This window comes from Colletes latitarsis, chromosome 1, assembly GCF_051014445.1.
Source record: "Colletes latitarsis isolate SP2378_abdomen chromosome 1, iyColLati1, whole genome shotgun sequence".
NCBI lineage: Eukaryota > Metazoa > Arthropoda > Insecta > Hymenoptera > Colletidae > Colletes > Colletes latitarsis.
Genome location: NC_135134.1, coordinates 55657486 through 55684103, shown reverse-complemented (window position 1 = coordinate 55684103; position 26618 = coordinate 55657486). Strand labels below are relative to the sequence as shown.

The 26618-nt window shown below is 45.1% G+C and overlaps 1 protein-coding gene across 12 annotated transcripts in view; it reads left to right on the top strand.

The window, feature by feature from the left end:
• Positions 1-26618, top strand: part of Ten-a (Teneurin-a transmembrane protein) — a 594721-nt gene that overhangs the window by 383951 nt on the left and 184152 nt on the right. For all 12 annotated transcript variants that reach the window (XM_076772668.1, XM_076772616.1, XM_076772642.1 and 9 more), the window contains one exon: positions 1593-1668. In XM_076772668.1, the coding sequence (XP_076628783.1) occupies positions 1593-1668 (76 nt within the window). The remainder of the gene's footprint in view (positions 1-1592; positions 1669-26618) is intronic.

The window sequence follows — 26618 nt, the reverse complement described above, 5'->3', positions numbered from 1 at the left end:
TTCGTGTTTCCCTTTTTTCATCGCTCGCCTTAATTGATAACGCGTACTGTTCGCGGTAACTTCGGTACTCCAGATGTTGGACTGGATCCTGTTCGACCAACGAAGAACTTTGTAAAGACATCTGGTGAAATAAAACTGTCGTTTCGCGTCGTCTTTGCTTCATTTGCGAATGGTCCTCTGATTTATTTTATTGAAAATTGGGGATGAAATCATCTAATGGAATAAGTTTGAATTTTATATACGATTTAGCAAGTTCTGTTACGTACGGCGCCTACTCTTTTACCGGGGCAATGACACTGTTCAGAGCTTAGCCATTCCTTACACTTGCGTCCCGCTGCTGCGCCACCTGCATAGTGCATTTACTCCATTGTGTATGCATCTGTTTCGTAATGGAGTGCACGCTACAGAGTTGCCCGATTAACATAAACGAATAAATAAATACATTACACGATTCAATGTTGCCGCTGCAGCTGAATATTTCACGCGACCGAACATCTCCTTTGGCGATCGTCGCCCGAGCGTCTAGCGAAAAGAAAACGATCCAATGTTGTAAAATGGGAAAGGATGCCGACGAACCGGACATTCCGGGCATCAAAAAGTGCAGCAGGCGACTCGATCCGATCGATGGGAGAACGTCAGTAGCAGGTACATTACTTATGAACTCATTAACTATACAGATAAAGGAGAAGGTAGTTCCCAACGTTCCATCAGCTAGAATATGCATGACGTTACGAGCCGACGGACTGGGACTATGCACGAAGGAAGGCAGAATTGAATTGCAACGTCAGTCTGCCATCGGGCGGGGAAGGAAACTTAAAAATTAACTACGAACCCGCCTGTCAGTGCGCTGACACAGGTATCGATGCAGATTTTGCAAAGCTGCCGGCGCATTCTGTTTGCACGCTCGCTACGCCAGCGATCTCCTGTCTACGAACCGCAAACACTCCAACCGTACATTTCGTTTGATGTATTTTTGTCCCTGGTTCTTTGCAAAATGGATTCCTTTAAAATATAACCCTCGAAGAGTATGTTTTAAAAGAGCCGCGCGTTAAAATGGCATCGTGAACGGAACGGTTAGAAAAACCTTGCCCCGAGAAAGTAATTCCGCTCTTAAAAATGTCTCCCGCGTACGAAATTAGTATCGTAAATCGTGCTGCAAAGCAACCATGTAACGATAATTCGTAGACGCTGCGCCAAAAGTCAGGCAACTTGTACCTAATAAATTCAATTATCTTGCCGCGTAACGCGGGTCAAGTTCCCGGTACCGTAAGATCACCTAGTTCGCCGTAGCTTCTACCGCTTGTCCCGCTAACAAGACACTAGTTACGATGTCGTTACTTTTACGGAAGTTCCTCCGTTGTTAATCTATAATGGCGTAAATACGGCAAGCTTCGTGTTGCAGCTAAAATAACTGATTCTGCTTCGCCTCGTTACAGCCCTCGTTACGTTTCAATCGGAGACGACAGATTCCATTGCGACGATGCATTGGCGTCGAACGATAAATTACCAGTTATTAAAGAGTGATTTCCCCCCACAAGGAATATTATTTTCTATTTAAGGAGCATTGATAACGATTTCCGTTTGTGTTGCAGAGTACTTGATGTCAGGAAGTCCACGGAGCTATCCGGCACGATCCCCAGGGGTTGCATCAACGCCAACGGTGACCAGGTGAGTTAGCCTGACTGCCTACTGCGAATTTCTCGCGCGAAAATCTCCGACTGCCAAAAACGCCGTCGCGACGCATCCATATTCCAGCAGGCAATAACACAGATTTTCGGCGTAAGCCAGATCACGTAAGCGGATTTTTCGCGCGGCGGCTGACAAATCCGCGAGACTTATCGGTTTACCTAGTTGCCCGGATTTCGCGCGGTTGAATTAAGCCGCGAAAAATCGACCGTGCTGTTGACTGTGCCTCGAAATGCGCCGGGCGGCGTTAACCGATTGACGGGCCATCGTGCCACCGTTAACCCAACCGGTTCTTCCTCCCTCAAAATGGATCGTCCGATTTCCTCTCTGACGAGGAAAAATTTTTTCTCACCAAGCAACACCGCCGATTGTTGCACCGCATCCCGAACGGGGAACAGATTATTCCGTGGAGATTCAATAGAGTTCAGGCGTTCGTTTCATTTGGAAATAGCGGGTTTCCTTTGCACGAATATCAGACAGCGACGTACGATCTCTTTTAATACTGGTTCGCGTATAATAAAATAATCTTTCTTGGTCGAGCGTGTCTGACTATTACGCGCCGTTTCTACTTGCGCTAATTGTAAGTAGAGTAACTTGGAAAATTCGAGTGTGCCATTTTGGCGATTCTGGTTGACTACGATAAGGATTTCGGAGCAGTCATCAAAAAAGGATTAATTCGTAGCCCCATAGATTCGGCTAATGCCTCGTCCGATATTTTATTCATTCACGGTCGATATTAACAACAGGAAAACGCGGTATCGGGCCGCAGAAGTGCCATTATCCACCGCGTGGCTGTCGTTTGCTGTCCCTCTAACGATTACAAATCTTCGACCGAGCACTTTTGGCAATTAGCGAGTCATTAGCAGTTCCATGGCCTCGATGGCGATAGCATCGACGCGCATAAGCTCCGGCTAGGGCAGAAATCTCCCGACCGGATAACAATTCTTGTAAAACGAACAAAATTCGCGAGGCGTCGTGGGTGGGGCGAGCCGAAAGTTTGGAAAATTTAAATCAATCGGTTGAATAGAGCGCGGACGTGGTTGGAAGCGCAATAACCGGCAGGGAAAATACCGCGACGATAGAAGGGGAACGATGGAGCGGCACGGTCGAAGATGTTTCAATTCAAATGAGCAGAACTTTTAAAATATTTAGAACCTCGTCCTGGCGTTCATCGTATTTCGCCGTTCCCTGCCCTCCTGCCCCCGCTTCGTGATTCGATCGTCGTCAGCGACGCGCGCGAAATATCGAATTAGCTTGCTCTTTATTCTGCGTCGTTACTTTTATTCCATTAGCCGGAGTGATAAGTTCGCTCCAATTTCAAAGACGTATTCTTTCCCAAGAGCGTTTCGCTGAAATTTCTTCTACAATGCGCCAGATATTTAACTACCTTTCTATTACTCTGGCATTTTTTAATTGTTAAGTGACAGTTTCAGTTTTAATCCACTGTATTCTGAGAACATTATTTAGAAATTTCCGTAGGTATATAAATTGACAAATATTAATCGGTGTACCGATAGTGACATATTCGCGAAAACAAATATTTTATAACCACAGTATTACTTCGGAAGTGGATTATTAGTTCTGGCAATTAGTTAACGATAAGTTCGTTCCAGTCTCGGAAATGTATTATTTCCTACGCGCGTCGTGTTGAACTTTCCAGCGAAGGCAAATATTGTATTAGTATTAATATTACATGCTACATACGCTGTTAATTAATGCTGTTTGAAATAGCAAAGCTCGCCAGAATTTCGGCGCAATATTAATTTTCATCATTTAGTGATATTTTATTTCCGAGAAGAACAAGAGATCCCGCGAACAACGCGATTACGAAAGTAACAAACGCGCAATTATAAAATACTAAAAGGAATTTAGATGCGATGAATTCAGTTTGTGGTCTAGAGACCGTACCTTGTAACGAGGATAAAGATATACTTCGACCACATTTCCTACCATACGTTACACTCTGTAATTATTTATACGCGCAAGTTTGTTACAGAATTTTTAGTTATCTCGCTAGTAATGTTGCAACCGGTGCAACAATATTTGCGAACACTTTGCTCGTCGTAAATGATAGCTTTTCCCATCGCTAAAAGCCACGCGCGAACGTATTCCTCATCCTGACCTCAAATCACAGCGAATTTGCCATGAATTACGTTTCAGGAGATATAGGAACTTCGCGTTCTTATTATTATTATGGAAGTCAGCGGAGAATAATGGGCCGCGAAGAATGAATTGCGCCGCGTTTAAGTGATATTTAAGAGCGACTTAATGGAGTTATACTCGCGATTAAGTGAATGCAGCGCAAAGCTTCGCCACGGCCGAACGGCCACGAGTAGACGGCCGTAATCGCGCGGTTTATACATATTTTTTTTTTCCTGGCGGCAAAGCTTTAACGAAGCCGGGCGAAAAATTGTCTCGTTCCGTGTAATCAAATCGCAAACTCGGCTAACTAAATATTAATATTCCCGGTTTATGACAGAATTCGTGTAACGAGTTTACTTTTGGCGCGTCGAAACGTACGCGATGATGGCCGAAACGATGCCACGGTACGCAAATAATCCTGTTTTTATCAACGATACAGACCGGTATCGGAGTTTATCAATATTTATAAAGGATGCAAATTCCGTTCGAGTTACTTTTAATGCAAATTTTCATTCCTCGGAAGTATCGCGTTTCAAGTACAGATATTTCGGAAGCATCGAGCGTTCAGTTTTCTAATTCGATACCTTTTACCTTCAAGTTATTTTTAATATGTATTATAAAAAGGTTCCGAAGAAGCCGGTTAACGAGAGTTTAACTGTCCGAGGTACTATTGCGTTTACCTCGACAATGGAGCCATTCTGTTGCCGGCCATGTCCGATTCGTGCAACGTGAAAAAAGGCAGACTTATGAAGCGAATAATTCCAAGAGTAATCGGGAAGCTTTTTGCTCGGCCACGAAGCATAGTTCGGTCAATGGCGGACAATGGACGCGGCCAGGTTTCGCCATCCCCTCGATTCCAATATTTTTTTTCTTCCAAGTCGTGTTCCAGTCTCGAAGAAAGGAAAGGCCATCCGTGTCACCGGAAACGGCGGGTCAGCGAGACGGAAGGTACTCTGTTGCTGAGGCAACGGAGCCAAAGGAACACGCGTGGCCCTCGTCCTTCCTTCCTTTCGCTGGTTCGTCCATCCGTTTCGACCGGACTTCTGTTTTCTTTCTCTGCTCCCCGAAGATTGTTAACGACTCGCTTCGTCGAAAGCAGCCAGTAATGACCATTCATGCGCCGAGGGTTGTCGTGGAAATTCCTTCTTTAAACGTTTGAACTTGCCCTCGGCTTCGGTAAGAAATACTGATGCCGGTCGTTTGAAAGTCAAATATTCGCCGCGTCGTCGGGAGCCATATTGATGGGACCAATTTGTCCGGTTAGTTTTGCGGATGTTCCGTAGCCGGTCGGAACACTTTCGTCCGGGATAATGCGACGGTGAATAGGTTTCTTTGGACAGTTAGTGTCCATCTGTGATTTAGAGCCAGGGATTACAGGGTGAATGTACTTCTTTGGCAAGTCTGGCGGTTGGACGATGCTCGTTGAGTACTTTATTGGGTTTCTCCTAACTTCGAGCTAGCTTTGGAATAGCGACAGAGGTGATCGGCTCGAATAAATTTCACTTTGTATCATTTTTACGTTTAATATTTTTCCCCAACCGTATTTTTATAAATTCTTTTATTTGCCGGGGTACAGAATTGTTTTCGCGATACAAGGATAGATATTAAAACTGTAAATTCGATGTAGTCTATGACGCGCAAATAATGCAATAAAATATCAAAAAGGTATTTGCGTTACAGCTGCGTGCAATTACACGCATCGAATGCATCGTGATTAAATAAACACGGCGTTTATTTAGGATCGCGTTTCGACAAAAATCGCCGGGAATAAACTGGCGCGTTCGTCGAAATGATTTATCAAAACAATCCGATGCGTAATTTCCAGCGGTAGACGCGTTCAAGGTTTCCATCGCGATGGCGGATCGATATGCGCTTTATTTCGAAACTCCGTCAGGCGGGACAAAGAAGACGTCTACCGTTGGCATTTATCACTTATTAACTGAAGCAATTCAGCTAAAAGAACACCGTCCGCACTCGACCGAGAGTAAAGGCTTTTCTTCTCCTCTTTTTACGCTCCTGCGGATCGTTCCACCTTATCCATCTTTACCTCCTCAATATCGTTTCTCTCGAGACTCCTGGCTACCGGGAGTCTTCCGAAAACAAAACATAGCCATCGTTATTTTACGAGTGGGGATATCGGGAAAAAGTTTCGTCTACGTATCGACGGTATTCCCCGATACGTGTCTGTGTGTTTTATTGCTTTCCTTGCTGCAATCATGCGTTAAGCTTTGCAACACTTAACCAAGTTGCACCGATACGTGTAACCTTTCAAGAGTAATTTCCCAAGAAAAGATATTTGCTTCGCTCAAAAAACATACCAGCGATATTTGTTTTACCCGCTCAACTTAATTCCATCTAACCTTCCAAACACTTTATGCCGTAAGAACTAACCTCGTAAACCTCACTCTTGCATGGCTTAAGATCTTTCGAGCTGTTAAATTGTTCTCAACAGGTATTTAAAAGTATTATGCCGCAGTAATTTCATGTTAATGCAGTTGTAGATATTCTGTCAGAGTCGTTTAACAAGCAATAACTGTTTCGCCTGAGGTACTCGACGAAAGCAGTATCTGTGACGTATATTTCTATCTCGTAATACTTTAAGGAACCTCGTTCCTCTGGAACACCTTAAGGGTAGTTTTATTAGTCCTAACTGGCATTCAAAAGTACCACGGTAATTTTATTCAAAGGTAATTTGTGTTATAAAATTTGAATTTGACAAGCAATATCTATTTCTTTTACTAGTTGATGCTACCAAAACCCTTCGAACTAACTCGATGCTTAAATAGCTGCTTAATAAGAAATTTCACGAAGCCCCAATTGTTAATGGAGTATCAGCGACGACTCGGTGAAAGTTTTCACGAAGCACGCTTCATTTAACTCCCGCGTAACGTCCCTTAATTCTTGGAGCCGTCTCTGGAAGCGGGTTGTTTACTGTGCATCCCTTCGTCGCGTATTCTTCGTCGTCGAGCCGCGGTCGCGAACGCGTCTTTGTCTGCCGCCACGCCGCCGCGTCGGAACTATTTAAATTAATCAACATGGAAACCTTAATCTCCCCAGACGTCTTAATCTCGGCTTCAATTTGTGCGCCTCGAGCCTCCCCCGTCTGCCTTCGAGCCGCGATTCGTTCCTCGAAACGATCTCACGCTTTTACACTGCTGGGCGTATTAACCCTTTCCCAGAGTCCTCCGCTATTCGAACTCTTTCGGATAAATCTCGGATAATTCTTAGTAATAATGTAAATTCTGTCATCCCCAAATTCATAGTGGTTCTAGTTGTGCATATAATTTAGCCTCCAGATAAAAAGAAATATAGTTATTCGTTTTGAACAACGGTCTCGTATTACGATAGAATAATGGCATGCCGTGTAAGGTTTAATTAAGAGAAAAGAGTATCACAGACTGTATACTAAGTATAGTTTACGTTTTCTTTCCGTTTTCTTACCCCAGAATTCCCTTGAGGGCGAAATGTTCCTCCGGTTCGTTCGGTCGAAGAAACACGGCCGTAATTGAGTTACAATATTCTCGTTATTATTATTATTATTATTATTATTGCCATGATATTGTGACGTGTAATTCTGGTTGAACCGAACCAGTCCAAGGGGGTAATCGAGTTGAATGGTATTGTAAGTTACGTATACGAAGGGATTGAAGCGCAGCGGGCTTCGTTTTTTGTCGTTCGTTTTGCGCCGAGGTGGCTGCAATGGGAATCAGAGAGGCGAGGGAAACTGAAAACGCGGGATTCGGTTACCTCCGGCGAAGAGGTTCGAGTTAATTACGCGATTCTTTGAACGTTAATTGCTTGGTCTTTTAGCGTAGCTGAAGAAGAGAGGCTTTGAATTTTTTTCAAATTGCTGATTTTCGACGATTCACGGCTTAGGTGTTCAATTAATAAAATACTGCCGCTCCTTGCTGGAAATGTTGCATTACCGAGCGCGTTGAATGAAATAATTTTGTTAACTATTGGGGACCAAGGTTATGACGGATACGAAACGAGGTTAGCTTCCCATAATAGCGTTTTAGCTTCACCCTGCGTTTTAGACACTTTCTGCTTCTTGTTACGTTCGTTTTCCATTTACGAGGTTGTATAATACTTGATATAGTTGCAAACATCGAAGCTTTGTTCTGCCGTGGACGTTCGATAAGCATTGTCTGTTTTGTTTAAGGTTCTCGATAACCAATATCACTGTTCGTCGAGTTGCGCGACAAGTAATTTCTCTTCTGTTTAAGTTGCTATCGACTGTGTCATCGCGTCGTTAAGCCAAAGTGTAAATGCAGCGAAGTCGAGGAACGAAAATTAATAATTTCGATCGGGGGTACGAGGGCTCTTCATTTTTCCTGAAGTAAACAGATTACAGGATATAAATATACACGGTGCCCGATTCGCCAGAAATTTTTCCGTGTATTCTCTCGCAAAATATCTCTCTAAACGCTAAGAATAAACTTTCTGGATGCCCGATTCGCTGGTTACACCCTCTAGAACTTCTCTCTAAACTCGGGTCTCGCAGCACACTCGACGCCCTTAAGAACACTCGTCCCAACAGACGTACAACCACACGCCCTTGTAACCACCACTTGGTCACTCTGACGTACACACGCATTCCTTAAATTCTTGTTCCTGAAACATCACAATCATAGTTAGCTCTCGGAAACTCTCTCTCGGCCTTACAGTTATTGTAGTTAGACGAATCCCGGTAGTTTTGGTAGTCGAGATTCCAGTTAATATCCCGTCGACGTGCCGCGCTACCACTCCTTCGCTAGAAACGACGCATAGTTGCATGGTTTTGTTACAAGACGTCCGGGTGTAAAAGTCCTCTTTAAAGCATCTTCAAATAATTTCCCAATATCGCGTTTATCTTCCTTCTCGACTTAATCATCGTCAAATGCAATCTTTGTTAGCAAATATCTGTCAAAATATTGGCTTCTTCTTGGTGTTCTCGTCGAAGTGCAAATTAGCCCTCTAGCGAATCTGAGTTCGACGCGGCTGGGTGAATGTCGTGAAAACAGCTCGTTATACCCGACGTGTTAATTCACCCCCGCCTCTGGAGACTTCGTTCGGTAGCAATCACTGGCCATCGCTCTGCGAAGGTGTGTTCGATGGTCGGATAAGAACGACAGGGGTGCTGTATCCTAATTTAAGAATGCGACGGACGCTACCCGTGAAAAAGAGAAACGTGACAAACACGACAGCGCGATGGCGGCGTTAATAAAAATCCGCGACGGATCGCGTGACACCGCGCGATACGGTCGACGATATTTTTTGAGCGAATGCGCGCCTCTTGGTTAAATCCGCGACAACATAACCGTAATTTCAATCGTCAACGATCGATATCACCTAGAATTCGAATGACAACTCGAAGAAACATAGATGACAAAGACTACAGCCACTCCATTTCTGTTTTACGTTGTACGACCGAGCAAACAAAGGAGAATTTTTCGTTTTCAATCATTAGAAATCCGTCAGCGCGGAATTGGACGTTTAAACGGGAACCCGAAAGCGTTAAGCGACTATCGCGAGCGAGAGCGACACAATCACAAAGAGGAACGAGGCGTTCAAGGGTCGTCACGCGATGACACGAATCCGGAAGTGGGTTAGCAATTAAGCGAAACATCGAACGACCGACGAATTCGCGGGAAATATTTCCGCGTACGTGCAACGTTTCCCCATTTTCCCAGTTGCCGGTGAACCACTCCCCACCCCGTTCCCGCTATTTTTTCTTTTTTCACTACTTCGCGTTCGAAACTATACGCACACACGTCGTTGATTCGTTAGACGAACGACGTCCGTTTAGCTTTCGTGAAACGCGCCGCGTCGAATCGCGCGCCCGGTTAATTTTCGCTCCGCGAACTCTCTGTCATATTGGTAATTTAAATTCGTAATTAAACAACTTTCGTAACTAATCGTTAATTACGCGCCGCGGCACAATAAAACTTCTTGCCGAGCGGAATATCGCGGCAGGACGCAAAAATTAACGCGTTCGCGTTGACGGGCTGGTGAGTCGACCGCGCCGCTGAAAAACCGGAAACATGAGAGAACCGAAGTCGCGGGAACGTCGGGCGAAAATGTTACGAGCTTTTTGCGAGCGCGGGAAATGTTGGACGAGACACGTTGCAAATTAGAGTTTTGGAAAAATAATCGTTCCATTGAATAATCCGTCGACGGGAGCAACGAACGAATTTTACGTCCGTTCGACATTGGAAATTACTGTGCTCGCATGAAATTATTATTAATCAACGTCCCACGCTATCGAGGAATAAGCACCCTTTGGAAACCGGAAACGCGAGAGACGCGAGTCGAGGAAAATGTTACGGAACTATTTATCCAGAGTTTTTTGTCCAGTCTTAAATACTTTCGCGGTATATTTTACACGACGCCGCGAAAAATAGTTTTCCAGAGCGTAATTGCCAACGAAATCAGTCCCCGTTGGAGAGTTCATTGCAAAATATCGACGACACGCGACGAATTCATTCCCATTAATGCATGCTCGTTGACCGTGCGAGGTCACGTGCAGCCAGCGACTATTTTTGCCCCGAGAATATTGAAATACAAGGATTTCCCGATTACAACCGTAATTACGCCGTTGCATGTGCGATGCATCGGGTCGGCGTCCTGACGTAACGTGGCCCGTTGACATAAATCTTTCTTTGACGCAAGCATAACCGGACACCCGACGCTCGTTCGCGCGGAAATTCGCTATTCGTGGCATGACACGCGCCTTACTGTAAACAAATTCAACAAATTGAAATCGGGAAAGCTGATATGGAAACCGCAAAATCCGACTGCAGGGCAGACAACGCCGAACCCAATCCTGGCGCATTTCGAATTACGAGAGCGCGTTTTAAGTTATTTTAAATTCGGTCGTCAAGATAGAGACCAGAGTAAACATTAGCTCTGGAGCAATTTCGTCATTAACAGATAGATGAATATTTGGACGTATAGCAATGTGTACGTAAGACTATTGACACAAGTAGAAATTACTAGTAATGGTCAGACAGGTTCCCTTAACGTTATTATCAATGACATCGCGAATACTTTGGTCCGATTTGCACTTTAGGAGACAGCATGGTTCGCGTTATTCGCGTCCATAATGCTCCCCGGTCGTAAACATTAATCTGTTTGACCATACGCGTGTCATTTGTAATTATAATTGATGGTATGTTAATTACAATTTACGCAAAAACCTATTTGCCAGTGGGACACGTATCGCGTCGCGATTTAGATGCCTGCGCGTTCAACATCGTTGATAGCCTAATTATCCACCATCGTTTAAGATTCTCCAATGCGTCACTGTGCAAATAAGGATCGAATGCAAAATACTGGGAAGATTTTGAAGAAAAGTAATACGAACCGTTAAAAAAATATGTTTCTCGATGTTCTCCGAAGCCTCGTTGCGAATAATACGTTGCATTCTCCCGGAGTACGTCGACGAGACTGAAAAAACTTTCAAAGGCGTTCTTGTAACAGCGGGGGCGCGGCGGGGATGCGCAAAAGGAAGTTCGTCGAGGAAAATACGCGAGCCCAGCGTGGCTCCAATTTCAATTATCCGACGGAAAACTCGACTCCGGTGACTCTTTTGTTTTTCTTCTAATGGGCTGGCATCGAATTACCGGGGATATTTATCGTAGAGTCGCGAGATCGCGAAGACCGAGATCAAAACTCGCTACTCTGAGAAACAAGGGACCAACGGGAAAATACTTTTCCCGTGTCGCGCGTCCTCTTTCCTTCTTGTGTCATGGATTTCTATTTCAGAGATGGACCAAATTCTTCCACGAATATTATCTATATTATACGTACATTAAATGAAATGTAAAATTTCGAGCGTGTCGTGAAAGTGCACGAGTGCACAGGGATGAAAAATTAGGGGAAATAATAATAAACGAGATACGTTTTTTCGAAGGAAGTATCAGTATACGTGAAAAAGCGTATCGCGATCGAACTTCATCCGGCTGGAAGCGTGTGTGGCTCCTGGTTTTTCACGGTTCCGATGAAAAGGTGCGTTCCGTGCTGACTAAAGGTCTGGGTTAGGTATTCTTTAACGGCGGCACGAACGGGAACAACAAAACGCGCCGGAATAAGAGTCAGCGGCGATAGACGAGTTACGGAGGGGGTAGTTTGGTCGGGAAGGGTGGGTGGTATGCAGCGAGAGGCCGCCGCCTGGGAGAAAAAGTTATGGCGCAAGGAACAGAAGAAAAGCGGAAAAGGAACGGACGGGGGTAGGGGTTAGAGGAAGGGGAAGGGGTGCGGAGGCCGAGGGTGAGCGCACGAGAGAGATTCGCGAAACCCGATATGAAATACCAGAGGAGACTGTGCGCGGTGCGCGGGCGTGCGTGGTGTACGGAAGACTTGCCGCAGTCAATATTATCGTTCCGCCGGACGTGGAACGAACGCGAAAGAAAGCAATCGATACCAGGGGATGGGAACGGGCCTCGCATTCCTGCGGTATTTCGCGACATCCATCCTCGCTCCACCGTCCGCGCGAAGAACAATGTTCGAAAATGGCCGGCTCTGGCCATCGAGAAAGAAACAAAAGCGGAAAATGTTCTAAATTTTCCTGCTATTTTTTTCATTTTTAGGTCAGACGTAGGAAAGTTGAACGGCGACTTAAATATCCGTTATTTTTAACGCCATCGGGAACTCCAGCGTGCAGTTCCAGCGTGGAGGGAGGAATTATTTTGTTCGTTTCGCCGCTGTTAAACGAAGGCGAAAAGAACGCGGGAAAACAAGCTCGCTCCTCCCTCCATTTCGCGCGAGCGTTTTGGGATTTCGAGGCCCGAGTTGCATAGCAACAGGCCAAAGGTCAAATGGAAATAGCCGCTGAATATTCAAGCGAATCTTGAGTCATAATAAAACTCGATTCGCCTCCGTTATAAAGATACATTAGTGGCGTTATTTTGTGCTTTCGGGGCTCGACCGGCCACCCTTCTTGGCCGCCATTATTCTTCCCGACAAGTGCGTTTTCTGGCCGTAATTTTCGCGGGGCATTAACCGCCCGTTTCGCTGTTCCCAGCGACGAAACCCGCCGGGAAAAAACGTACGGAAAGGGACAGACATTTTTTTTTTTAACGCGATATTGTAACCGCGAACGCAACCGGCCAGAAAAATATCGTTGGCCGCGCAACGACTTGAAATATAGGGCCCGAGGGCCGGGACGTGCTAGGTCGATTCCAGTGGAAAGTCATTGTTGCCCCGAATTCTCGATTTAACGTTATTCTTGCATGGCAATTTCTTCTTCTTTATATACGTTTAAATTTTGTTACAAAAATTCAACAGTCAACGTTACGCGTCCGCAGTTGTACGTTTTTCATCCCTTAAAATCACAGATTGGTGACACGACGGCGGTCGAGTCGAAGGAACCTGGCGGCATGGCCAGCAGTCAAAGGCGGAAGAAAGATTTCGTAACAGGAAAAGGGGACGTTTAATAACGTCGTGAAAGTTTTGGAGGGCGGCGACGCCCAAAGAGCCGCGTTGGGGCGGCGTGTAATGCGTCAAGATAAATGAACAGCAACACCCCCGAGTCTTTAAAGCGCGTAACCCGTCATAAATAGAAAAGATTCAAAAGCCAGAACATGGGGGAGCATCTCGTCGACGACGAACGTCTCTGTGGCGACGTCGGGGTATCGACGCGGTCCATTTGCCGATTCAAATTCGAATCAGACGCGGTTCGAGGAGTTCGCGAGACGCCTCCAACAGGAGCTGTACTCTCGCCACGTCGTTAAGACTTATTGCCTAGGTGTCTGAGCTTCGTCCTCCTTTTTTTTCTCCCTTTTCGGGGAACGAACGCCCGACGTGCTTGTGCAGAAGAGGCCTCTCGAGACGGCCAGTTTCTGAGCTATTAGGAGCGAGCCAAAAATCTACGGAATTATTTTAAAGCTACCCGGGACACGGGACGACGAAGGTGATCCTTCGAAACGAGATCTGCTATTTCCAACGACGCCTCTCTCTCTCTCTCTCTCTCTCTCTCTCTCTCTCTCTCTCTTTCCTCGTCGAAAATTATCATGTGCCTTTCTCGATGTCAATAATCCCAATTTCGATCGCTGTCTCTATAATGGACGTTATAAACTTGTCGAAGGGCTTAGAATCGAAGATCGGACGAGATTAACCGTATGTAGCTAATTGCGTCTCCTTAATTGCGCATTACTGTGTTCATTAGACGGTGAGGTCTTTTTTAATTTGAACCCGGTTACACGATTTAAGCTGCAATTTCGTGGACGTGGCCGTTAGTTTGCTTCCGTAATAGCGACGCGTCAGGTGTTGCTGTCGTCGATAATTATCAGGTCCGGCTGAAAATTTTGTCGATACTTTCGGACAGCGTATTTTAAAGGTCAGCTAGAGATACGACTTTGCACGACACGCGAATTATCGTGGCACGTATCGTTTAAAGGCTGTCCGAAGATAATTTGAAAAAAATACGCGAGGAAAGCAGCGGTAAGTTGTTCTTAATTCGATCGTGAAACACTCGTCCCGGGAAGGCGTGCAGGCTGTGTTGCAAATCTCATACGAAAGCGAGCACGCTTCGTTACGCGGTATCGCCGCGGACTTACCGCGTGCTCGAATCGGAATATTCGCCGGGGAACGCGGAAATTCGACGGAGAATTTGATTTATATTTAATACGGCCAGCATGTCTGCGAGAATTAAAGTAAACGAGGCGTGTCGGTATTCGTGATGAGCTTCGCTCTCGGGGCCTCCCTCGACAGCGTTTTTTCGTTCGACGAAATCGAAAGAACCCAGCCACATTAAGCTCGATTCTCGCGTTTCAAACATGCGCGCATTTATGATTACAAAACATCGCTCTGAATGTTTTAGGGCTTCCAGATTGTCGAAATGAAGCATTCCAATAAAAATTCATAATTGAATGTGTTATTACTTGTGAACATCGAAGGTGATGTGTTTTTGCCACTACCGTAGCTAGACAGAACCAGCGAAACTCATAATATAATCAGGAACGTCGAGGAACATCGACGCAAGTAGTAAGAGCGAATATTGGTCAGGCGCAGTAGTCAAGTCGCATTTCTGGTCAGGCGCTGATCAGAAAATGTAAAAATCGATTTCCTAGGAAACAAAGGCTCCTATCAAAAAATGTTATTCTACATTTTCGATTCACTTTTATACGTACCATGTCGCCATATTATCGATTTTATCAATTAGCAGGAAATTGGAACAATGAAATCTGTATATTGAGTAGTTTCAAACGAACCAAAGACGTTTCTACCATCGATTTTTTTTTAAAATAGTTATCATTATCTCCTCTCGAACATCGTGTTCACCGAGTCAGTGGGAATCGACCATAATTGCAAATAATAGCTGCAGGGACGGGGCTGTTAATATTTTGAAATCCGAAACGACGCCCGTTGCGGATCGTTCGACGTCGCGCGTGTAAATGTCCGTTTACGCGAGGATCGCTGAATAAATTGCATACCGGATTACGTACATTAGACTCCTGGATTTTAAACTCGTTTCGTTTAATCGTGCCAGCGTACCCCGCGCCTCTGTCGAGCCCCACTCTTGATTACGCGACCCGTTGACGTGTATGCGTCTTTTGTGTCTGTCGCGGCGAGCGTGCTTGTCTCTCGTAATTTTGTATATTCGACTGGTCCGCTCGGTTTAAATACAATTATTATTTTAATTACACCCGTTCCGCGTGAAAACGGCTCCGAGCGCGGGCTTGTTTCCTGACAATAAAAGCGCGCTGACGTCGCCGCGGTATAATTTCGAGGAAAAATAATTGCGCGTGTCAGTGACGTCATTGGAGAGAAGTAGGTAATCCTTTTATCTTGTTGTCCTCGCAGAGAGAATGGGATAAGTGATGTGCACGGTGCGCGAAAAAGTTGTCAAACTTTGCATCCTCGGGACGAGTAAAGAGAGTTTAATAAACGTGGATATGAAATTCATTCGTTTCTGGGTTATTGAGTTACCTCCGCCTGAAAAATACACTACACTTTTCCCTTGCAGCTACATAAAGCGTCGAGTTTGCTCTCTCGATTATTTAAATTAATTCCACCAAGGCCTGCGCATTGATGTAAAATTTCCTAGTAAGAAACACGGCTCATTTAGTGAAAAAATATTAATTAGAACATCGACATTACGTAATTTTAACGACGCCACCAAGGATCATCGCGTCTTTCTCGATCGACTCTTCGGACACGGGTTACTTATTAAATAAAATTATGCAGAGATGAACGTAACGCTGGGCCAGCGTAACGAAGGTATGTAATTAGTGGCAAGCACAAACATCCCGTTAATTGCTAAGCGCTCGACATCCGCCGGCATTTTAATTGAGATTATAATTGCCATCGATGCATCGCAGCGCGAGTTAAACAGCGAATTTTGTGCGTGTAACAATGAAGGTGGAGCTCGACAGTGTTGGTGTACGGTATATTAAAAAAAAAAGAAATGAAAAAATCGGAAAATTTAGTATCCGTTTCGCATCTTGAAAAATAACTGCTTTACAACCTTTGTGGAAAATATCATTTTACGAATCTACGAACGGGGAAAATATTCCAAATTATGAAATTACACGGGCCACCGAAACTGGAGGCACGAAATAAGCCACCACCATTTCCGTTTATAAAGGTTATTCAAAATTGGGGAGAGGAAATAAATTAAATATAAATGTGAAAAACAGTTTAAATTTACGGTTTTCAATCGTGCTGTGGGGCCGAGTATTTCGATGGTGTGTTTTTAATATCCGCTCGCCTAAAATTTGTATCGATTGGAAGAAGGTGCAAGTAAAATGACGATCGAACCGGAACAGTATGTCAGGCGCGAAGCTGTTTCTCGCCTGGGTCTGGGCGGCTTGGCCTTACATCGTCGTCAAAATCGTGTTTGAAAAAGCTCGTTAAGCCGAGCTCTCGCGTCTCCGTTGCTGCTCTTCGCTAAGGGGATGAACTCCAAAGCCCACCGCGTGGTCCAACAATCGATACAACAATAGAGTTATGCAGCTGTATATGAGTCAGGGGAGGCGGTGGCGAGCAAAACGCGAAAAGCATCCTGTATCCCCCTCCGTTTCGTTCCCCATCCCCTATCCGGCATCGACGAACGATGAGCCTTTGCATAATCCGCCTATATACGTATACACAGCCCCGTACACCGAGGGGTGCATAATTGCATCCAGATAAAACAGGTGAATGGTAAATCAAACTTGGATTCGCCCTCTCGGAGCTCGTGATTACCGTGGCTAATTAAGGTAGCGCCCCTCCTCCGTGCTTCTTAAGCCGCGCGCAAGAGAGAGAGAGGGAGAGATGGAGGAGTCAAGCATTATAATTTGATGGCGAAAGATGGGAGAATATAGCGGTCAGAGTCCCTTAAGACGAACGGGGTTTCGGTGGATGGTGCATTTAGCGAGCCGTGTTCAGCATGGGAGAACTGTCATAAAATCACGGGGTCTGCCTTCGGGGAGAACTCAACGGAATGCAATTGCATCCCGGCGGAACGGGTCGAAACGGGAAGCATTCGAGGCCGTTGAATGCATATCTGTGTGGGGAAGCACGCGGTGTGGGTGATATTGTTTCCACACTTGGACGATGTTGCGCCGCCGTGACGAGGACTGTGTCCTTACTAGCACTTGGACGCGATTCTAGTACGCGTGACCGAGAAGTTGAGGCGGATGAATGAAGTTCCGTGTACGCTCGAGAACGCGTTAACCCCAGAGACGCGCAAAATTTCTGTCCAAATGAACATTTATGAATAAAAGATGAACCGCGGGTTTTATTAATCATATTATTAAACACCAATTCGAGCTCGGATCGCCGAACGAAATATTTCGCGGCGAGCGAATAAAAATTTTACCGTTCGTGCGAGTCTTTTTGTTCGCTATTGTTTTAGTCAAATTTTCTCGTTCGCTCTTTACGATCCCCAAATTATTTGACCATCCGGTGAAAATTCTTGCTATCTTCGCGCGTGAAATTGTAGTTTATATTTTTTTATTTTATACCCTTTTCCAGGATGAAACGTACGGCGTAATAGAAAAAGGTCGAAGCGATGTTAAATCGAGACAAATTAATATTTAACCCGAAATAACGGGACCGTGATATCGCGTCGTATCCGGAATGGCGAAGGGTTGAAAGCATAGTCGACGAAAAGGGCAGGCCATAATAATATAAATAATCATAACTGTGACTGGCTCCACGGGGGGTCGTCGTAAAAAATACTTAGGACTATGTTGCGGAAAATCCTGGATTTTTTCGTGACCATCGTTGTCGCTGTCGTTCTGTTTACGGTCCAATATAGAACCGACCGTGACCGGTTAACCCCACGGGATTTCCTTCTGCTAAACGTTACAACGCCAGCTTTCACCCCCAACCTACCCCTGGGGCAGGATTCGGCCACGATCGAAGGGAATACATTATAATAAGGGCACGTTCGCGCCCTGCGCGATAGTCTGCGTCATAGGCGTACTTAGTATGTATAACAGGGTGACGCACTTCGAACAGGCCATCTTGTTTGATCGTGGCGAAATTTTTGTCGTTCGTCTATACGTTTAATGGTTGGATGAAGGTAAAGTAGGCGAAGAGAGGGGTTTGAAAGAATTCAAGGTAACTTTGGATATTGCACTTGCAGTTTGCGCAGGGCGAAATACTTTAAGCAGCTGTGTAACTTCGATGTGCACGTTGGTAGCATAATGTATAGCAACATGTGGCTGTGCCACGATGTGTAAATAACACTGTTCCCCGCACAAAACCCTACGCCATGATAGACAAAGTACTTGGTAAAGAATGTCAGGTATGGATTTAGTATCGAAACTTGTTGCAAGCGAGAAGTAAAATATGTGGGAAACCAGTTTATACTGTACAATTTATGACTGCGGCAAGTTATGATTTCGCGTTACGATTGTGAACATGAAAACATGAAAACAGTCGTCGATATCCAGTTAATCGGTTGCTATTAAACAACCCCAATGGTGTACCAGTTTAATGGAACAGTAACTGTCTTGCGGCAAATAAAATGTATCAAATGTTAGTCGTGTTCTACAGATTTCGGTATGCAAAGAATAATGTCCGCGACGATCGTTTCCGGCCCATAAATTCCTCCGACTAATACACGAATTAGTGGCCTCGCTCGTGCCGGGCACAATGAGTTACGAGTGGTCAGTCTCGAAGACGATATGCTGAATCGGTCCAAGGCGAAGTTAGCCTAAGCTCGAGAGATTGGCCGATCGCTGTTCGTCTAGCTTAGCGTAGAATATCGGTTACCGTCGATGTAATATAACATCTTGTAACGTCGAATGGATCATAATATTCCCGATGTAATGCCGGTCATCTGTCTGGATTCAGCTTTCCGTGAATCGTACCAGTTAATTTCACACGGAATTCATTCTGTCGCGTTCACGGTCATCCACTGTCGTAGGGTAGAGTGTCAATTATGGCTAACGTGTACCAGAGTCACATTTTAGATCATCTTTTATCAAATTAGATCGAAGACTTTGTATAAAAAACATAAATATACTCTAAAAACGATGGCACGTAAAATATTACTTTGACAATTGCGTGTGGAATACAGCAACATTTCTCTGTCGAAACAAGTAAAACTGGGCAAACAAAAAAGTGACGTGGATGGCTTAATTTACGAAATATTTGATTGCGTTGATTAATGATTGATTCTCCGTATACAGAAGGTATCGCAAAAATCGTGGCGCAAGCGAAAACGAAACGATATTTTTGTGAAAATACGTTGAAAAAATTTGGCGGAGGTTTTCCTCCAGAGCCTCGCTTTCGAAAATAGAACAATATCGAAAATTCATCGGATTCAGTACGCGTAACTGTGATTTGGTTTGGTAAATCTGACTAAAAAAATGTTGATTCTTGAAACCAGCGCGCAATGCAACGTAACGATTTTTTGCTGATTTTACCGTGAGTTCTAATTGAGACAAAATGTATTTTTTTTTTTTAGAAAACAGCAGAATCCGCTTTGTATTCTACAATTTCGGTTCTCCATTGTTCGAAAACCGCTCTTTTGGATCATCTTCCTTCCTAAGTACTCGTAAACGTTGAGTTTCCAAAATTGTTAAAATTATTCCTAAAAATAAAATCTCGTCGAGGAAAAAGTTGCTCTACAAATTACAACCCTGCGTTTATCGATGCAATTAACAATTGCTACGAACTAGTTCCACACGGTTCTGTGTTCCAAAATCCGAAAATTCTTGTTTCCTGTATCTTTGTCCAAAGGACGAGGAATGTGCAGCCTCCGAAACTTTGATATTCCAGCGCTGAAACGGAGCACACAATAGAATTTCAAAGTAACGGTTCTCCGGAGACCAAACGAGATGTCACAATTTCATTATGCTACCGCGAAATTTGCGTTGTTCCTGGGAACGAAATGGGTCAACATTAAGATTTCATCGCGGGCCACCGTAAGTTCCGACGACTTACACGGCTGTGTACAAAATATTAGCCGCCCTCGGGTTCAGCCAGTTCGGTGGTAGCACATAAGACATCACGATGGCGCGAACGTGACGTGGATAAACTCACACACGCACGCAGAAAGAGACACACATGCCGGCACTCTGCGTCGATTCTTTGTTTGCTCACGATTTACATTTACCCGCGGTGAAATGCATCCACGTGCAATGTACACAGCGCGCGCCAACAGCGGAAATCAAAATTGAAATTAAAACGCGCATGGCGCAAATTGTTTCTCATTCGTACGAATTACTCGTTTACACGACAACGCGCGCACGCACTCTATTTACCCAGGCACGTTCTTTGAAAAAATAACGCAGATTGCGTCGCGTAAATTATTGATTGATCCTTGAAAAAACTGATGAAAGACATTACACGATCGTAACGCGTCGAACGCAGATGCGTTGTTTACAAATATCGGACACATACGTTGGTCACTCAAGGAATGATCTAATAGATCGGTTTCAACGACCGATTGTTTCAAGGTTGCGTCTCAAGACTTATTCGAAAGTATCGAGGCAAATCCATTCGACTGTCGTAATTTTCTGAGATTAGTCTACGAACGATTCATAGACGAATGGGCGAATTCGAAGCATTAAGCTGTGGCACGAGGAGGACCGAAGTAACGGAGAGGCAGCCTCGAAACTCGAGAACTCATCTCTCGAATCTCTGGTCGTTGGGAAAATACATTGTCGGTTCGGTCGACGAGCGCGTTTATCGTCCGGATGAAAAAGGGCCATCTTCGCGAACGGATCCGCCATCGAGAGATTCGGTGACGGGGGAAGTTGGGGCGGGGGTTGGAGTAGTCGTCCTATAAGAATCCCCTTAATTATAACCGATCCATCAGCATTTCCCGACGGGATTTAAGTAATTAAGTCCGATTTAACGAAGAATAGACGCCGGCGACAGGAATAAGAGTGGAATAGCTGGAGCAGCTATCATCGGCGACGATGGGAACGAGAGGATCGTGAACGAGGCAAACGACGGAGTATGGCCGGATGAGGGTTGAAACGGAAGACGAGGAGGAGGGCAAAAAGGAAGAGAGAGCCAATGCCGAGTGGTCCCGATATCAAAATAATTGCTCCATCAAGACCCGACTCTTGGCTTAGACGGACGGAAGATTTATGCTTTGTTTGACCGTCGTTACGTTGCGTTAATGAGAGGAAATTATTTGGTGGCTCGGGAAGCACCGGGCCGCAAGGTCTAGTTGCAATTACGCCGGAATCTCTTCTCGGTTCTGGATGCTCCGAGCGTCTATTGTATCCTCTGGAGGATGCTCCTTGCTTCGTTAAAGCATCTCGCGATTCGACGGATGTTAACGACATCAGAGGGAAACAGGAACGGGACGCCGCGAGGAGAACCCGCTAACTGCATCGATTAGATAACGCTCGTCGGTTGTTCCGCTTTTTAATTACGTTCCACTCGACGGACGCGTTTAAATCTACGGGGGAATCGTTACTAACGATCCTCCCGTTTTAATCGCTCGACGGTACAAATCTGCGTCCGTCTAACCGTTTCGGGGATCCTCGGAATCAACGTTCCGTGCGTGTCGTTAACAGGTGTTGGCTACTTAAAGTCGTACGGTACTCCAAGATACCTTGAGACAATTTCTCATCGAGAGAAAGAATTAGCCTCCAAGCATCGGCACATTTTCGAGAACCTGAAGACGGCTTCCGTCCCGTAATGGAGTTATGTAACCGTTAATCGGCGGAGCCGGTCTCGCACCTGCTCGACGCCCTAAGGTTTCGTCACGTGGAGGGAGCGGAGTTTCCGGTTGACAAATCGCGGGCGGATCACGTGGCCTGCACGCGACTTTTGCACAGCCGTTTCGACGCAATTGCTGGCCTCGCGGATCAGCCTGGAATGCGAAAAGGCTTGTTGATGGGAGAGATCGGAGTCTGGGCCGGTTACCATGGGTACACGGGGAATGATGCGTTACCTGGGTAACCCTGCTACAGTGGGGCTCTCGCTACAGCCTCAAAGCGGCGTGGATGCAAGCGTTTGGGTACGCATGTACGAACTGCAGATGTATACGAACCGAGTGTATGTATTATGTATGTAACGTGGGCGTGCATGGGGCGGGCAGAGCAACCGGCGCCACTCGGATAACTCTGTAAATATTAACTTCGATGAGAATTGGGTGATTCGGAGGGTGGATCGTGTGTAATGCATCCTCAGAATTCTTCGTAACCTACTGTAATTCTTTTATCATTTTTCAAGTTACGCGGCCCCCGCGCGAGATGCAAATTTGCTGCCCATACAAAGGAAACGTAACCGCCTGGATGAAACTGTAAACGTTTACTTTGGTCGGGAATTTGTTGATTCAAAGAAGCGTCCCTCGACGTAGCTAATTTTGAATATATCAGGAATAATCAGAAAATTATGTTGCAGGCATTTCCTTATGCCATCCAAATATTTTATTATTAAATATTAACTTCGTGGCCGAATCAACGAATCTTGAATACCAAGGGAAAATTGTGAACTGTCCATTACGCGACGTCCTGGAATTTTTCAATTTTTCTCCAAGGACTAGTGTCCTCAAGGTCAATATTTACACTGTCATCAAAGCGGTTCCAGTTGTAGGGACCACCCCGTATAGCTGTCTAGGATCCGTGTACGTACACACAGTCTCACAGAGGCGGTTCGCCACCTACCGTGCTCCCTCTCTTCCCAGATTCGACCCTTCCCGCCTTACGGTACTCCCTTTTTACCGTTCTCGTCTCCACATCCTATTTCTCGCACTCCCTGCTCGCTTCATTGCTCGTCCAATCACATACCATTCAAAGTGACGAGACTTCGAGCTCTGCCACGATCAATTACGATCGCCCGAGCGAAGGTGTGGCGGCGCCGTTCCCGGAAGAGGATTTTTTAATGCCCATGAAAAGACCACCCCCCGTGAATTCTCTTTCACTGGGCGGTCTACGAATCGCTCTCTTTCCACGCTCGCAAACCGATACTTTGATCTAGCGACTTTACCTTCTTAAAATTGCCCCGGAAGATCAAACAGTGACGGATACGAGAAGGCCAAAGGGCTCGCAACCCCTTCCCCAACGACCAAAAAAGAAATCTATTATCTATATTTCAATCGCTTCGAACAATCTTTGTTCGTTACAACGATACATGATTCCGTTTCAACTCATTCCAAATCGCGAACACACAGATTTCTAACTTTGTGGCTACCCTGAAAATATATCTTGAAAACTGACCGTCTTTTTTTCCTGTTTCGAGCCAAAGGACGCAGTGTACGTATATATTAGATTAGTAAACGAAATTACTATCACGGCGAAGCTGGCTGAAGAGAAGCAATATATCGCTACCTGGGCGCGATACTTTACGATACACTTTCGCCCCTATTCCTCTCTCCACGCACATTCGTTTCGTAATTCGCTTCATTGCCCTCCCAATCACGTACCATTCAAAGTGACAGCTGGATCCTCGAACGAACGAGCCCTGAATGCGACGACGTCAATTACAATCGTCGGGATACGAAAAATTTAGCCCCGGCGATATTAACGCAATTTGAATCGCGTTCCCATCCCTTCGGAGGCGTTCAAAAGACGTCAGCAGATCTCGCGAGCTACTTGGAGAGACGCTCGACGATCCGGTGTGTATCGGCTAGGGGAAGGAAAAGCACAGTTACAAGCTCCGTTTCGAATAGGATTTAGAGCGCACTTAAACGTTTATAGGTAGAAACGCCCCTTTAGCCCCGCGATGAAACCTGCCCGAATTGAACTTTGTTGCTGATCGCTCCTGAAAAGGAGAGAAATTAATTCCTAGAGTTTCGTAATACGGTAACATAACCAAGGGATCTAATTTAATTGGTTGGCAGGATCGAGTCTTGGGAACCCAACCCCAAAAAATATTTGTCTTTGAAGTCTTCGCTAGCGAATAATAATTCGGTATCGAACGTTAACCCATCCCTTAGAATTCTAGCTCCTTGTCGGAGTCCCCATTAACTCCCGTCCCAGCCGACGACACCGTGGAAGAACACCACGGTTGCCAATAATATCGGTGTCAATTGCGACGGTCTTAATGACGCCGTCCTCTAGGCAGGAGCAATCGATAAGCGATCGGTAATCTATACGTAAATCACGGAGGGCGGGCGATTTGGCGCGAATCAAGAGTCGAATCACGAAACGACTTCGGGCCACAATGGGCCGGCTATTGCTCCATCCATTTCGTCTAAAAGTATTTATTATTGGATTATTGGAAGACTTTAATGCACTCCGTAGCCAGGCTCCCTCCCGGCGTTCGATTCGGAGGCACCCTTTTATTTTCCGACAAAACGCTCGCTCCTACGTTCGTTCCGTTGGGCTCGTGTGCCACTAATCAAACTCTGTAACCGTGAAACACGACCGAATGCATGATTTCGAGAGCAGAGTCAGATTTCAGGCTTCTGGAGCGACCCACTCACGCAGGCGCACTCTCTGTTACTTGGAAGATCTACGAAAGATCTTTTCCGATACAACTTCTTATCTATCCGAGTTAATTTTATTCATGGCCAATACAAATTTTAGATTCAGCCGTTAACTAGCCTTCGCCCGTGACGAAACCGGTATAAAAGAATCCGTTGATGGATTCTAATTTACGATTAAAACGCAAACGGAAGTTAGTTTATGCACGAATACTGAAATTTGCATTCGTCGGTCGTAAATAGAGCTCGCCCGGCTCTGCTGCCTACGAAGTAATAAATTCAAGCAACAAGAACTTCTAGTAAAGAATCACACGTATATACCTTTTCATATTTTAACGTGGACGGAATGAAGCGCGCAGGCTCCGGAAGAAGTAGGCCACCGCCACGTGCAACATAATACAATCTTGAATAGGCTTTTGTTATAGGAGTTTTATGCAAGTTAATTCTTAAGTGAATGCAAATATGTACTTGAGGCGCTACATGTAGGGCACGCGACAAGAACAAAACGCTAAACGAACGTAGGTAGCACAAGCTTTATATTCCCAGTTATAACTTTAGCAAAATGGCGTAGGCCGCGTTGGGCAGCCCCATTACGCGAGCAGTTTGTTACATTCTATCGCTTCGAAAGTAATAAATGGCAAGCAATCGCAGAGTGTATACGATATGGGTCATGCTATTAATAGTATTAGAGAAATCATGGTTGCAACGGATACGAGTTTTCAAGTTTTTACATGCATTACAATACGTTGAATTTATCAGAGCAAATAGTAAGGGAAAGGAAACAATAGATTCTTTTATTGGAGTAATCCCGCGGCATGACTAAAATCATCCCCTGTAGTTGTCAGGCATTTCGAATCGATTTCTTTCCTTGTTAGATGCGTAGAATTATTTTCACGGTGGCATTCTGGGCCAGATATTTTCAAGATCGAATAGAAACGTCACGGGTCCACGACTGCATCGACTTAATTCGATCCGAGGATGGTGCACCTTTGATTCTCTGATCCCTGTACCTTGACGAACATCACAATATGGCGACGTTTGTATTTTCTCGTGGCAGCAGATGTTGCCAGAGCCGTAAGAGGTTCTTTGTTGTTCTCTACTCGAGCCCAAGGGCGCCGCGAATTCGTGCTCCTTCAGCCGAATCGACGTGAAATCTCCGACTGGACGTTATCGAGGACCAAAAAGAGATTATCCCTCTGACAAATATATCTAGACGGTCGATGAATAAAAAAACGTGGAAACGCGGGCTCCATATTGTGTGTCTCCGAGTCCGACAAACACTATTTGCAGTCCGGTTTAAACACACAAAATCCAGCACAAACATTTTCCACGGCCAGAGGCAAGTTTTTTTGAAACGCCGGCTTCTATTTTTACGAACGCTTCCCAAAAATTAAGATCCATCGCGTCGAGCAGGACGTAAAAGAATATTTGTCGCAACTTTCGGGAGCGAAAAGGTACTCTTTGCGATGGAACAAATCGAATTTAAAAATTCGTGAGGTGTACGCGCACTCGACTATCTTGACAAACGTATCTGGCTGAAACTCGTTACTTTCGTTTGTGTTTGCGCAAATTGACGATGACGTGGTCTAAAACAATGCAACAGTCTGTTTTTTTTTTTTAGTTTTACTCGTTCAAGAACGTAATAATTTTGCGAATTTTTCTCTCTTTTGTGCCCACGAATCGTGGCCCACTTTGGAGATGAGATTTTTGTCGGCCAGTGCTTTTTGTATTATACAGACGAAGTAGGTCAAACGAATACACAAACATAAAATATCCCGTAATGTTGCGAAACCATGTCAAACGATGAATTGCTCCGCTTCCTAATGAGACCAAGCACCAATTATCTCGAGCATCGAACACGAATACAATGCGGAACGGTGCCGTGCGAAATATGAAATTCTGCATCTTCAAACGAAACGGATCGAGATTCTCCAACGATTTTATGTTTTTTCGCGTTTTCCGAAACAACCAGACGAGCACCAGA